Raw genomic sequence first — 15,452 nt, forward strand, 5'->3', positions numbered from 1 at the left:
GGATGTAAGAAATATTTCAAGTTGGCTTTTGGGCTAAAGTGAGTTTTGGCCACAGTAACACTGTAGTTGGCACACATGTGGGAAATCCAACACTTCCTATTTGTTACCATTTCTAGGAAGACAGCATGGCTCAGGGCTCAGAGGCCTAATCCTGATTCATCCTTGGAGTTCCTGTCTGTAGAGTGGAAAAAAGAACACTGATTTTCTGGCAACCTCATTTTTTTTAAAAAAAGTTTATTAATAGTTCTTAGTAAGTGCTTACGATGTGCCAAGAACTCTAAAAAGCACTGGGGTAGATAAAAGATAAACAGGTTGGACATAGGCCTCGCCCCAGGTAGAGATCACAGTCCAAGTCAGAGGGAAAAAGATCAAAAAATGTTGCAGGCCCATAACATTTTTAGCAAACTTCCCATATTTCCTGGCTTAAGCAAGATGATTGCATGGGAAGCAAATGAATACCAGCACTTTAAAGTTATAGAAAAGAAACACAGTAGTTCAGGTTCCCAAATTCTTCATGGCTTTTGGTTTTCTGGGATTGAGAGCCACTGCTGGAAGGTGAGCACTGGTTAAATCTTGCCCCAGGGGTGTGTTCTAGTCCTCATGTCCCCCCTCACTCCACTTTCCTTAGCCTTGCAGATCAGTCAGTTGTATTTATTGAGTGGCTACTGTGTGCAGAGCACTGTACTATGACTTAAGAAAATATAGTATACAGAGTTGATAGACACATTCCCTTCCCACAAGGAGCTTACACTCTTTAGATGAGCTTTGAGGGAGGGACGGATATGCTCAGGGAAGAAGATCCTTCATCCAATTAATGACATTTTATTGACTGCTTACTTTGTGCAGAGCACTGTACTAAGCGCTAGGGGGAATACAATATAACAGAGTATAACAATGGTATCTATTAATGATATATATTAAGCAGCATGGCTTAGTGGAAAGAGCCCGGGCTTGGGAGTCAGACGTCGTGGGTTCTAATCCTGGCTCCAACACTTGTCTGCTATATGACCGTGGGCAAGTCACCTAACTTCTCTGTGCTTCAGTTACCTCATCTATAAAAATGGGGATTAAAAAATGTGAGCCCCACTTGAGAAAGTCTGATTACCCTGTATCTACCCCAGTGCTTAGAACAGTGCTCAGCACATAGTAAGCACTAAACAAATACCATAATTATTATTATTATCATTGAGTGCTTACTTTGTCCAGAGCACTGGACTGAGCATTTGGGAGAATGCAGTACAGTAGTTGGAAGGTATGATCCCTACCCACAAGGGCATAAACCATGGGCTTGGTGCCCAGAGGGCTTGGGTTTTAATCCTTTCTCTGCCACTTGTCTGCCATGTGACCTTGGGCAAATCATCTAACTTCTCTGTGCCTTAGCTTCTTCATCCATAAAATGGGAATTAAGATTGTGAGCCCCCTGTGGAACAGGGATTGTGTTTGACCTGATGAATGTGTATCTATTGATGTGTAGTAAGCACTTAACAAATACCATAAAAATAATTAAAAAGGAGCTTACCTTTTAAAGGGAAGACAGATATTGAAATAAGATGCAGAAAGCAGAAATAGGAGAGCCTATACACCAAGACCTCTCAGCCTCCTACTGAGGACTCACAAAGTATTTCCATTGGGAACCTCTGGACTGTAAAATCCTTTTGGGCAGGGGACATGTCTATCTATTGTATTGCACTGTACTTAGTACAGGGCTCCACAGACAGTAAATGCTCAATAAATACCACTGATTGATTGAGCCTGAATGAGGACTTGCCCTCTGAAGAGATTTTCATCTCTAACTGAGATTACTAATTTGACATTTTATTGTTAAGAGAAATGAATTAATTAAATGTGAACTTATCCAAATTTGAGTGGGAAGGTGCTTGGGCTAATTTGTTGTAAATTCTCTTTCGAAGGAAATAAATTGAATATTGTGTGAACATCACTGAATGGAATTAAGTTATTGGGTGGGGTTGGTATTTACTGGAAGTTAATTTTCATTGAACATTGGTTTAAAAGAGCAAATTGCTGTAATAGTAATAAAGGAGACCAAATAAACTGAATAACCTCACCTTGATTTTCCATTTGGTTATTTACCTTTTTTGTATTCTAGAGAAAGAGTGATTATAAGGATCAGGAATTAGACTTCCAAGATTAATTAATTTTACCCAAATACTACTTAAAGCAGAACAAATTCCTTAGCATTCTCACTTGAGAACATAGGATTCAGAATTTATAAGGCAAATCAAGACATTTATGAAAGAAAACTAAATACTAGCTTTTGAGCGCAGATAACTCCAGAGGATGTAAAACTATGTGGGAAAATCAAGCACTTTTCAAAAATCACGAAGTCCCTGTCCCACATGGGGCTCACAGTCTCAATTCTCAGTTTACAGATGAGATAACTGAGGACACAAGAAGTTCATTCATTTATTCATTCATTCATTTAATCAATCATATTTATTGAGCACTTACTGTGGAAAGAGCACTGGACTAAATGCTTGGGAGAGTACAATATTACAATAAGCAGACACATTCCCTGCCGACAACAAGTTTATAGTCTACAGGGTGACTTGCTCAAGGTCACACAGCAGAGAAGGGGCAGAACCCATCTCCTTCTCATTCCCAGGCCCACGCTCTATCCACTATCCTATGCTGCTTCTTAACTTTATAGCCATCCTGAGTTGATGGAGTAAAATGCATCTTGGGGATGAGTTTGTTGTTCTGGTAATTTAAAATAAAAATCTAAAAAATGGTTATAGCTTTAGAGATAGTTCTTTATATTTTTTCCTGTGTTTGGAAGGAAATCTTTCATACGCAAGAGCTTATTGACTACTTGTAATTAGATTGGGGTATTTTATGTGCCCCATCTCCCTGTCAACTAAAGGGAAAGGTTCTGTCCATTAGCACAGGAGAATTGTAAGTGGATTGAGGAGCTGCTGTGTGCCCTGAAAAGATGTCATACACCCAAGTACAATGCTCTGCATACAATAAACCCACTGATTAGTTGATACTTATTCACCTTGCTCTTCTGTATACCGTAAATATGGAGGTAACTCATCTTTAGAATATATGTAGTTGTATATGGAATCTAAGTGAATGTATATAAAATAACTGTTTGATTTTCTTTTCCAAAAGGAGCTTGTAGAGTACTATAAGCATCATTCTCTTAAAGAAGGATTCAGGACTTTGGATACCACTCTTCAGTTTCCATACAAGGAACCTGAAAATTCCACTGGACAGAGGACTAATAGATCAGGCAGCAACTGTGAGTAATATAATTTTGAATATGATTTGCTGTCATCACAGCATTAAAAGCACAATAACATCCTACATCTTTCTTCTGCATATTTAAAGTATAAGCCATTAATATGGTAATACATTGAGCAAAGACTTTTCTGTGGCTAAGCAAAATCTTATCTGGCAATGTGTTTATGAACCTGTCTAGTTAGATTTATTTGCTGACAAATGTAAAATCATATTTGCATTCAAAAATACATCAGAAATGCGAATCTTGTGCTAATTTTCAATCTACCTACTTTTCACAACCTTTTGAATTGACCACACAGTTTACTGTTTACATATACATTAATGAGGGTTTGTAGCTATAATGCTAATCTCGAGGCAGTCTTTGAACCAAGTAGTTCTGGTCTTCCTCTCAGGGCAGTAGTGAATCAGCCTGGTCTCAGAGGGTACTGATAACACTGCACATGTTAAAAATGAGAAGAATTTTCCATTCCCATTTCTGGACATTGTGAACAGTTTCTTCAATCAATCAAATGTATTTATTGAGTACTTACTGTGCCCCTTCTCCCCACCCCACAGCACTTACGTATATATGTTTATATCTTTAATTCTATTTATTCATATTGATGCCTGTTTACTTGTTTTAATGTCTGTCTCCCCACCTCTAGACTGTAAACCCGGTGTGGGCAGGGATTGTCTCTCTTTATTGCTGAATTGAACTTTCCAAGTGCTTAGTATAGTGCTGTGCACATAGGAAGTGCTCAATAAATACGATTGAATGAATGAATGAGTGAATGCAGAGGACTATATTAACCACTTGCTTGTGAATGTATAATAGAGTTAGAAGATACAATCCATGCCCTTAAGAAGTGGATGCGTTTATGAATTATTGCTTAAAAAGCCAGGTGTGAAATTTGATACGTGCAGAAGTGCTATGCTTGGTTGATGGGTTCACAGATTAGTGCAAAAATGCTGAAGTTGTAGTTGGGGTAGTTGGCGAATATAATATGAGGCGGGTGGGGAAGAAATTATTCAGGAAAGTCCTTCTGGAAGAGATGTAGTTTCAAAGACTTTCATCCAAATTAAGAAGGGTAGGTTAATGCTCAACAGAAATAATAATTGATAGTAATCATTATGGCATTTGTTAAGCACTTATTATATGTCAAGCACTGTTCTAAGTGCTGAGGTAGAGACAAGTTATTCAGGCTGGATACAGTCTCTGTCCCACCTGGGAATCCCAGCCTGAATATGAGGGAGAAAAGCTGTTTGTTTTTGTAAAAGAAACTTGGGGACAAATTCTGCACAAATTTTTGACTAAAATATTTTTTAATTGTTCAAGAAATCATTTTCCTTTCTCAAGAGTCCATCTCCATTCAAATCCAACCAGATCATAGCTCTCCCCATCTTCACAAGTATCCTGAAATCGCATCTCCTTCAGGAAACATTCCCCAATTAATTTTCCTATTCCCGATTAAGATCTCAATTTTTTCGTACTCGCAGTGAACTGTAGCCATTATGTACATTGCAATTTTCATAGTCTATACGGCATCATATATTCCCCAACAAATCTTCCACTACTGAAGATATGGACCTTCAAGTCATACAAAACCTGCCAACACACCAGACATAGCACCTGTCCCCATTGTCAAGGAAGTCACCAAGGCAAACAATGAAAAGTGACAAAATACCTGCTGACAAACCTCTTGAGCTCTGCAAGTATAGAGGAGACATTCACTTAATACACTTTTGGAACCACTTCCTCAAAAAAGGCACAATCACCACCATTTTATGAGAAAGGTTATATGATCAGATGGCAGAAATTATCATGACATTTCATTGCTCTCCATTGCTGGCAAGATTCAAAACAGAGTTCTCTTGGCTACTGAAGAAGATCACCAGTGGAATGCTCCCATAATCACATTCTGGCTTCAGGTCATAGCGTGACACACTGGTTATGATATGTGTAATGCATCAGACACAGAAAAAGTGCAGTGAGCAGCATTTGGACTGTTTCCATTGAGCTTTCGAAAGCTTTGGACAGCATCAGTAAATCAAGGCTGCAGAAATTGCTTAGTAAATTTGGCTACCATGAAAAGTTCATTAAGATTCTGAGACTGCTTCCTGATTGCATGGTTGGTTGGGTCCAAACTGGGCCTGCCATGCCCAATCCACTCCCCACTTCCAGGGGGATAAGGCAAGAATGTGAAGCGGACTATGTCTTATTTGATGTATTGTACAAAGCCATTTTAGAAAATGCAACAGGAGTCCTGGATATAGATTTTTAATGTGCCTATACTAGGAAACAATTCCAACTCAGCAATTCAACTCCAGCTCCAATTGAGCACCAACGGAGTATCTAACAACAGACATTCAAGAGCTGTTCTACACAGGTGAATGCACCTTGAGGCATAAGATGATATGGAAATAAATGATTGTAAACTGCTTCCCTAAATCAGTCAGGCATTACAAGAAAACTGAGATAATGTATCAGCCTGCATCAGAGTAGCTGTATACTCAACAACAACAAAAAAACTATATTGACAACCTGAAGTATCACATGTGCTAACTTCCAAGCATAAATAACTGTCATTAGTAATCATGCTATTAGCATGGCCTAATTGAACAAGTATGGGCCTGGGAGCCAGGGGACCTGGGTCTCAATCCCAGCTCCACCACTTTCTTGTGTGACTTTGGGCAAGTCACTTCACTTCTCTGTGCTCAGTTTCCTCATCTGTAAAAAATGGGAAGTAAATAAGTTCTTACCAAATACAACAATTGTTATTGATATCCTAGGGAATAAACCATTCCCAAAGATAAAAGAAAGCATAGACATTCTGAAGACAACTGCAGGGTGACCTGTAGAATAATCCCCCAAAGTAATTGGGAATATATGGTGACATCAATTGCTGGCAATTCAGGGGCCAGGTTTTCAGACAATAGTATTTAGTCACTAAAATTCATCCTCTGTTTTTCTGGGGGTGGGTATAGATGCAGTATTTCATTTTTTTGGTTATTTTTATGGCACTTGTAAGTGCTTACTATGTATCAAGCTTGATTTTATGTGCTAAGGTAAATACAAATTTGGTCAGGTCAGACACACTCCCTGTCCCAAATGAGGTTTCCAGTATACGTAGGAGGGAGAACAGGTATTGAAGCCCCATTTTACATATGAAGAAACTGAGGCACAGAGAAATTGAGTTACTTTCCCGAGGTCACCGAGCAGACACGTGGTAGAGTAAGGATTAGAGGCCCGGTCCTCTGACATGCAAGTTCCTGCTCTTTCCAATTGGCTATGCTGCTTGTAATTAAAATATGCTTACCATTCTGATCATTGATAGGTGGTTAAAATATAGTACACTTGAGTGACTTAAAAAAGTGCATTGTGAAAAGCCTGAAAAAGCATAAAGCAACATCTGTGCCAATCAACTTGTAAAGTAAATCAAATAAAAGCACCTAGAAATTAATTAGTAAATAGTAAATTGCCAGAGACTCTGGGGAACGCTCCAAGTGATATTTTAGAATCCATCATAGACATCTCTGTGTTGTGGTGTGTGGAGATACCAGGGAAAGAAGCATCAGACTTCAGAAGCTGCCAAGAATTCACAAATGCAGCCATAGGAGTTACCTAAGGAAACCCAGAAGTAGCAAAAACAGCACCAGGACATTTTCCTGACCCAGTAGAAACAGGGTCTCTTCCCACTTCTCTGTGCTCAACTCTCTCTTCTTCACCCAGGTGGCAAGACCTATGTGCGAAAGAGCAGCTGAAGTTATGGGTTTAGTCTCTTTTTAGTTTCCAGCCCCTGGGAACTGGACATCCCCACAGACCATGTCTCCAGGCCCAGGATTTCCGCAGAGGCCTGTCGTCATGCAGACAGAACTTTCCCACCACCCAAGCTCTGGGGTCAGCGGGGCCTGGCTTGAGGACTGGAGTCTCCACCATTTGCCTTGCCCCACTTGCTCATCTCCAGGGGAGAGGGTTGGGGTTCAGTAGCCTGGTCACATGCCTCAGAGCTGCCCCTCCACTAGAGCTCCTGGACTTGGGGAGCAGGTTGGGGGTGAGCTGAGGATTGCTACTGCCAACACTCAATGCCCCTCCCTATATGACAGTAGAATATAGGGATGATGGAGCTGCAATGAGCCATGGCCTGAACGGCTTCTGTTACTGCTGCTGTATGGATTTTTTTTGTCCCTTCTCTTAGCCTTTCTTTCTCACTGTCTCTACACTTCCCTCCTCCTCCATCCCACCTTAATGTGTGAACCCCTTTTGGACCAAGGATCCAATCTGAAATACTCTTCCGATATCTTCCCCAGCATTTGGCCCGTTGCAAACCTCAATGACTTTGATGGATAATTTGATTGAGGTGTCTGTGCCCAACCCCATAACCTCTCCCAAGGCAGGGTCTGCGGGGGTCATGAGACCAGTAGGTTGAAAATATCTTGCCGATACCTATTTTCTGTTCCTTGTTATACAATGGGTTGCAGTGTTTGGGAACTTTGCATGCATAAATGGCATATGTGTCCAGATGGTCTGAGAGACATCATATATTTCATCAGAACTGGTAAGATTAAAAGTAGATGAAAATTTATTCATAACTTAACTTTGCCCACCCTGTTGCCTGATCTTTGTAGGAGTTGCAGGCTGGGTATTTCATAAACATGTGCTTTGGAGGCCACAGGCAGTGCATGGATGACTTGCATGTGTTTTTAATGTGAACCACTTGTCCCATTGACAAGACACACAATAGCTCCCATAACCTCTGCATCCTCACGGTGGTTGGGATTATACTGTGCAACTCAAGGAGCACAACACTGACTGTCCATTTGGTTAACTATTAGTGGTCCAGGTAAAGAAGGACATGAACCCCACTGATGGTTATGGAGATCTGGCCCTCAGGCAAGAGGCATGGAATTGAATAAAGCCAAAAGGAAGCAATTTTTCCTTCTGACAGCAGGCAGTATTGAATCCTGGATTATTTTGGACCGAAGCTTAAATATTTGGCTCTCTTGCTTATTTAGAGATCCTAAATTTTAATCTGGGGCAGGCAAGAGAAAATGCCAGATCACAGTTGTATATTCTAGCCACCTTCTTTCCCTACTCCCTGAAATGAGAGGTTTGATTGCCTTGTGATTAAGATAATGCAACAGTAGTGTTTTTGTTACCAAATCCTAAATGTTCTTTTGCTTCTCTCTTTCTTTCTCTCTCTCTAAGCCCCCTCTTTGTTCTGTGGCTTTTCTTTTGTAACTCCTCCAGACTGCAGCTTTGTTCCCCCCTCCTTCACTCCTTTCTGGTCAGGTACTGCTTTACTGCTTTAATATTTCTGCTCAACTTGCTTCTGGTTTGCAAATTCAATGTTTGGACCTATGTGTTTAGGGCAATTCAGGCCAATGCATCTTTGTCAGATAGTGTGTTACAGTCAGAAACTTATTCCCTTCAATTCCAAAATCAATCCTTTGGAGGACTTTAGGCTTATCTAATGTTTGAAATGGTTTCGGGGGGCTCTTCTGTGCCTTTGGGTAGAGCTTGGGGAAGGGGCAATATGGATAGGCAATAGCTCTTATTAGGCAGGAAATGGGTTGTCATAACCTCTTTTCTCTTGCTCTGTGGAAGTTACATTAGTTGCAGGCTCTGTAGAAAGGGTGAGGTCTGCTTGTCATCTATTTCTTGGTCCAGCGACCAAGCCCTTGGCTTTTTCTGATTACTGCAGAGAGTGGTTGCTCCCATCCATTTGGGCAGGACTTGTGAAATTACTACTTACATAACACCCTCCCCAACCCCCTTCAATGGGCGGTAAATAGGTAATACTATTTTTTTCTCTCCTCAACGGCCAAACCACAAGATCAAGGCTCCGGTAACGTGGGACAGGTTCTGTTTTGAATCACATGTACTAATTGGTAGAGTGTATTGCACCCAGTGGGTGCTCAATAAATACCAAGCTATATCATTAAGGCCGTTTATGAATTGTATAATGCCTAAAATAATCACCTTTTCATTTGATCATTTGTCCTGTTTATGGAATTAATCCTTATATTTGCAACCAGAAATTTAGAGACATTTCTAGAGCAAGATAGCTCTTAGACTTGGTCCAGATTTTAACCTAAATTAGACTGTGGGACAATCCTTTTCAGTGTTACAGAGTTTATAATTGTTATCAACTGTAGCAGTATAACAACAGAAACCCTTACAATGATAACCTATGGGAAGAGCCATTTTTCCATTTGTCTCTTTGTCCTGTTATAAGTTCTTCTGTGTACTGTTTAGGTTATATAAAGTGCTACACACCTCAGGTGTGTCATTCTCAGAAACTCTTAAAGTGTAATTGAAAATACTCTGTAATACCAGAAAGCAACAGGCAGGGAAGGTATTGTAAACACATTATGAAACACTGTAGACTGACAAAAACATGCTGGTTGGAAGTAAATTCCTTTTTATGAACTGGAACGGTTAAGATAAATTTTTTCTTTCAGGCCCTGAATTGCAAGTTTTGGCCATGATAGAATGCTCTGAATGATGTCTGATTTCTTTGTCATCTGAAGAGGCTATAGTGCAAGGATAATTCTGTTGTAGGGAAAGACGTTTAGGTGTACAGTGGGTATCTCTTGGGGAATTTGTTCCAGTGTTTTATGATCTGTTTGTGATGGCACTAAGATTATGTAATGATCAATCCCAGTGTGACTGGAGTATAACTATAAAGGGAGATTTAACTGGAGGAGGTGCTACAGGCAGTTTTGCTGTCTCCAGTGGGGATGTTTATTGTTGAGCCATTGTCAGATGATTGGGATAACTCAGATGCTTTAACTAGATAAGATTTCACTTCAGGTTTTATCCTGAAATTGTAATGCTTAATATGATTCCAATTGTTTTTTTAATAATAACCCATAAAAAATTAATGCTACAATGATTTCAAATCTCAAGCCTCCTTATATGCAAATTAGTTATCTAAAACATTTTGCATTTAACTGGAAGGTTTACTTGTTAGTTTAAATGTAACACTAACACCATGGTCTTTCTTGACTCTGAAAACTCCACAAGAACTTTTATGGCTGAAATCTAAGACTTAGCCAGGCTCCTATCTGCTTAAAAAGTGGACACTGCTTTCCAGTTTGTGCCATTATTGCTGGTTTAAACTGGAGGGTAATCATTTTTCAATCGATCATTACTGTACATTATATTAGTATGGATAGTCAGGTGCATTGTTATGTGCTAACTCTTGTTTCCCTTGTTCATTTCAGTGTTAAGCCCCAAAATTCTGGGCATAGCCATAGCGCGGTATGATTTCTGTGCAAGAGACATGAGAGAACTTTCCTTGCTGAAAGGAGACATAGTGAAGATTTACACGAAGATGAGTGCAAATGGCTGGTGGCGAGGAGAAGTAAATGGAAGAGTAAGTCACACTCTTCCTCTCACTTCCCTTTATGCACTACTCATGTTGATTTTCTTTTGTGCGGTATTTGTCAAGCACTTACTAATTGTCAGGTACTGTACTAAGTGCTGAGGTAGATACAGTCCAATCAGGTTGGACACAGTCCCTGTCCCACATAAGGGCTCACAGTCTTAACCCCCATTTTACAGATGAGGCAACTGAGGCACAGAAAAATGAAGTGACTTGCCTAAGATCACACAGCAGACAAGTGGAAGAGCCAGCATTAGAACCCAGGTCCTTTGATTCCCAGTGCCGTGCTCTTTCCACTAGGCCTTGCTGCTTCTCTATATGAGTTGGGAAAGTCTCACCTCCACCCATTATCCATCCTACTGAAGGCTGGGAAAGAAGTGAGTGTTAATCCCGAATACCTTGCCTGGTGCCCAAACTGGACCAGAGTGGGAATCTGGAATGGCATCTTGAATCCTGTAACACTTCCCAAGGAGCATATTGTGTGGTGGAAGCTCCCTCTTCCAAAAGATAATGGACTTCAGTGACAATGAGGAGTGGGAGGAGGGCCTATGGGTGACCAGGTTGATAGGTGTTTGATGCCCAACCCTCTTGCTTACTAAGATTTACTTTCCTTTTAGGTGGGTTGGTTCCCATCAACTTACGTGGAAGAGGATGAATGAATTCTATCTGGATCTTATGTTGTGGAACAGAGACTTCAGGAATGGGGAAAACAAAAAAATCCCACCAAGGATAGTGCACGTTAGAAAAGCTGCCTTCCCTTCCCACCTCAGAGGAGGAATTTCTAGATTTGCCTTTGCTGACAGGCTATTGGCTGCCCTGAGCCACATAGACAACACTCACCTGTCCATTAGCATCATCAGGGACAAGCCCAGATATTCCATTCCCTTCCCAGAAAAGCCCTGCAGGCACAGAACGGCGCACCATAAATAGCTACAGTTGGCAAATGCTTCATGATTCCTCCCTCTTTTTTATCAGACTCTTTGATATCAAGAATTATATTCTTATCATTAGAAGATGGTGATTTTGTCATACAGGAAGCTTTCAAGGAATGTTCCATGTCACTTGGCTTAAAACATTGATCAAGAATACTCCTAACTTCACTACCACCTGAACACCTCCAGTATGTGTTGCTGTTAATAGAAATTGGTGACTATCGATATTCTTAAAATGATGGTGGCTTTAACTGACTTGTTGATGTTCTACTTATCTTCCTAAGTTATTTTTATGTGAAGACCAGTGGTCTTCCCAGGCCCTGATTATCAAATCCTTAAAGCAGTCACTAGTTTTTCATTTTGGGAGTTTTGTGCTCAAGTCTCTGAAACAGAATTTTCTGGATGGAATCGGGGAGGTGGCGGGTAAAAGATCACCATGGCTACTTGTAAAGAGCCACATACAGTGCTTGGTCTTCTTAATGTATCCTTATATGCCAGCAAGAAACACACAGTTTGGTTTTGAAACTGAAAGATCATTGCTTTCCAGATCAACATCAATTCAGAAGACTGAAGCATTTTTATTATCACAGCTCTTTATGAATGCACTTTTGGAAGGTCTGTAGAGAAACACACTTCAGTCTCCATGGCCCTGGATTTTAGGGGCTGGCAAAAAGCAGTCCTCGGTGTTTCAGTGCTTTGCCCAACATGAAGCTTGTCTTTCAAACTGCTGGCCATCCTCTTTACCCTCAACCATATGCATTCTCAAGATGGATATGAACTGTGTAATAGATGAGAGTGACTTTATTATCGTACTCCAAGTCAGATGAAATGTTGGACCAGTATCTGATCCTGGTTGATGTACGAAAGAACAATATTTTGATAGCTGTGGAAAAATCCCATTTTATATTTAAAAATTAAATTTTTGAAAAAGTTATATTGGTAACAGCTCAAAAAATTTAAGTGATCCATAAACAGTCATCTGAAACTTGGGCTGGGATGAAATAGTCTCCCATACTTATGGACAGTGATATGGTGTTACACCTGAACCACATTCTTCCTGGAAGATTTGCCTCTATCAGAGTCTCTCTCCTGAGTTATCCTTCCAGGAGGTTTACCTCAGAATTGTGTTAACTGTGATTGTGTTGAAATATTACTTGATGGACCCAGAGTATTTGTAAATATGTACATATATCCAAAGGCATATTTTGTAAACTGATCTGTACATTAATATAGGCTTGCAGAATGGGTGTCTTCTGTAATATGTAGTATTATGGGCTACTGTGTATCTATGGAATGTTTTGTGTATTTTTCTCTGGGGGTAATTTTGTCCGGATAGAAATGTGTGTATGCGGTATCGTTGTGTGCACTGGATATTTTGGCAAGAAGTCTCCCTACCCTTTAGGATTGATTTTGGCTTTTCATTTTAGCATTTCAAGGGCCTGTTGCTTACCTGGTAGCTAATATTGGAGCCTGTCTAGATTTCTTCTTTTTCATGTACTATCCAACTGCTTATTTTTTCATCCATGTGTAATGCCCTGTATTGAAAAGTTCAGTGCTGCATATTCATGTACAGTTTTGAATACCAAAGACATACTAAATATTCTAGAACCACTGCTTTTCCTCATGCTTGGACTTGCCTAAATACAGACTTTGAAATCACAGTGAGTTCAACTCTTCAGTGTGAAATATTATGTAAATATGTCAATAGCAATAAACTAGTCATGACATGTTCTAAGTTCACTTGACAAAAACTGAAGTCTCTTTTCATTTTGAGATTATTTAAGCAATTGCAGTCAGTCAGTTGTATTTCATGAGCACTTCCTGGGTGCAGAGCACTGTTAGGTGCTTGGGAGAGCACAATATAACAATAAACAGACACATCCCCTGCCCATAATGAGCTTACAGTCTAGAGCAGGAGACAGACATTAATATAGATAAATTACAGATAAGTACATAAGTGCTGTGGGCTGGGATGAAAAAGGGAGCAAGTCAGGATGACACAGAAGGGAGTAGGAAAAGAGGAAAGGACGGCTTAGTCAACGAAGGCCTCTTGGAGGAGATGTGCCTTCGATAAGACTTTGAAGGGGGTGGAGGGGAGTAATTGTCTGACAGATATAAGGAGGAGGAGCTTTCAGGCCAGAAGCAGGATATGGGAGAGAGGTCGGCTCAAGATAGACGAGATCAAGGTACAGTGAGAAGGTTAGCATTAGAGGAGTGGGTTGTGGTAGGAGAGAGTAGCAAGGTGAGGTAGGAGGGGGCAAAGTGATTGAGTGCTTAAAAGCCAATGGTGAGGAGTTTTTGTTTAATGCGGAGGTGGATGGGAAACCATTGGAGTTTCTTAAGGAGTGGAGAACCATGTCCTTAACATTTTTGTAGAAAAATGATCTGGGCAGCAGAGTGAAGTGTGGACTAGAGTGGGGAGATGGGAGGTAGGGAGGTCAGCAAGGAGGCTAATACAGTAATCAAGGCAGAATAGGATAAGTGATTGGATTAATGTGGTATCAGTTTGGATGGAGAGGAAGAGCAGATTTTTGCACTATTGTGATGGTGGAACCTACAAGATCTAGTGATGGAATGAATATGTGGATTGAATGAGAGAGAGGAGTCAAGGATAATGCTAAGGTTACAGGCTTGTGAGACAGAAAATATAGTGGTGCCATCTACAGTGATGGGAAAATCAGGGAAAGGACAGAGTTTGGGTAGGAAGATAAGTTCTGTTTTAGACATGTTAAGTTTGAGGTGATGGGAGAAAGGCAGGAGGAAATGCAAAAATGCAGAGAGTGAGAGAGATCAAAGCAGGAGATGAAGATTCGGACATCATTCACATAAAGGTGTAGTTGAAGCCAAGGAGGTTAATGAGTTCTCCAAGGGAGTGGGAGTAGATGGAAAATAGAAGGGGACCCAGAACTAAACCTTGAGGGATACCCACAGTTTGCTGGTGGGAAGCAGAAGAGGAGCCCATGAAAGAGACTGAGAATGAATGGCCAGAAAGGTAAGAGGAAACCCAAGAGAGGATAGTGTCAGTGAAGCCAAGGCTGGATAATGTTTCTGGGAAAAGGAGGTGATCAATGGTGTTGGAAGCAGCTAAGAGGTAAATGAGGATTAGGATAGAGTACAGGCCATTGGATTGGCAAGAAGGAGATTATTTGTGACCTTTGAGAGGGCAGTTTCTATGAGTGAAGGGATTAGAAACCAGACTGGAAAGGGTTGTAGCTGTCATCTACTGCCCTGCTAGTCCCACCTCCAATTTATTCAACCACCTTGACCCTTTCTCACCTTCCTTCTCACCTTCTTTCTGCCCACTCTGATCCTCAGAGACTTCAACATCCACATGGATGTATCCGGTGACTCCTCTGCCACCCACCTGCTATCACTCCTTGACTCTGCCACCTCCTGCTCCACCACACCTCACCCACTCACCGACTTGGTCACACCCTCGATCTCGTCATCTCCTACCGCTGCACTATCTCCTCCCTCACCAACTCTGAAATCCCTCTCTCAGACCATATCCTTCCTGCCTCCTCTCTCCCCCTGCAAATCTGTATTACTCCCCCACCTCCACTCTCTTGATCCCATCCATCTCTCCAAAAGCATCTCTACCCACCGTGCCTCCCTATCCTCACTTCCCACTCTCGATGATCAGGTCTCCGCTCTCAACTCCACCCTCTCTATTCATCTCAACTCTCTCGCCCCACTTTCCCTCCACCGCTCTCGCTCCACTAACCCACAGCCCTGGGTCTCTGCCTCTGTCCGCCTCCTTCACTCTTATGCTCCAGCTGCAGAGCGCTGCTGGCGAAGGTCCAAGCACCAACTCTACCTTATCCATTTCAAATTTATCCTGCCCTCTCCTCCACCAGACAAAACTACTTTTCTTCCCTTATTGACACGC

General features: G+C 41.1%; 1 protein-coding gene across 2 annotated transcripts in view; it reads left to right on the forward strand.

Moving 5' to 3' along the window:
• Positions 1-13,314, forward strand: part of VAV3 (vav guanine nucleotide exchange factor 3) — a 333,180-nt gene extending 319,866 nt beyond the window's left edge. Inside the window, exons 25-28 of one of the 2 annotated variants that reach the window (XM_029063268.2) lie at positions 3,133-3,262; positions 8,450-8,533; positions 10,471-10,622; positions 11,249-13,314. In XM_029063268.2, the coding sequence (XP_028919101.1) occupies positions 3,133-3,262; positions 8,450-8,533; positions 10,471-10,622; positions 11,249-11,290 (408 nt within the window). In that variant the 3' untranslated portion in view covers positions 11,291-13,314. The remainder of the gene's footprint in view (positions 1-3,132; positions 3,263-8,449; positions 8,534-10,470; positions 10,623-11,248) is intronic. The other variant, XM_029063269.2, reaches the window with a different exon arrangement.
• The last annotated feature ends 2,138 nt before the right edge of the window (positions 13,315-15,452 follow it).

The sequence above is a fragment of the Ornithorhynchus anatinus genome, chromosome 4 (genome assembly GCF_004115215.2).
Source record: "Ornithorhynchus anatinus isolate Pmale09 chromosome 4, mOrnAna1.pri.v4, whole genome shotgun sequence".
Classification (NCBI taxonomy): Eukaryota; Metazoa; Chordata; class Mammalia; order Monotremata; family Ornithorhynchidae; genus Ornithorhynchus; species Ornithorhynchus anatinus.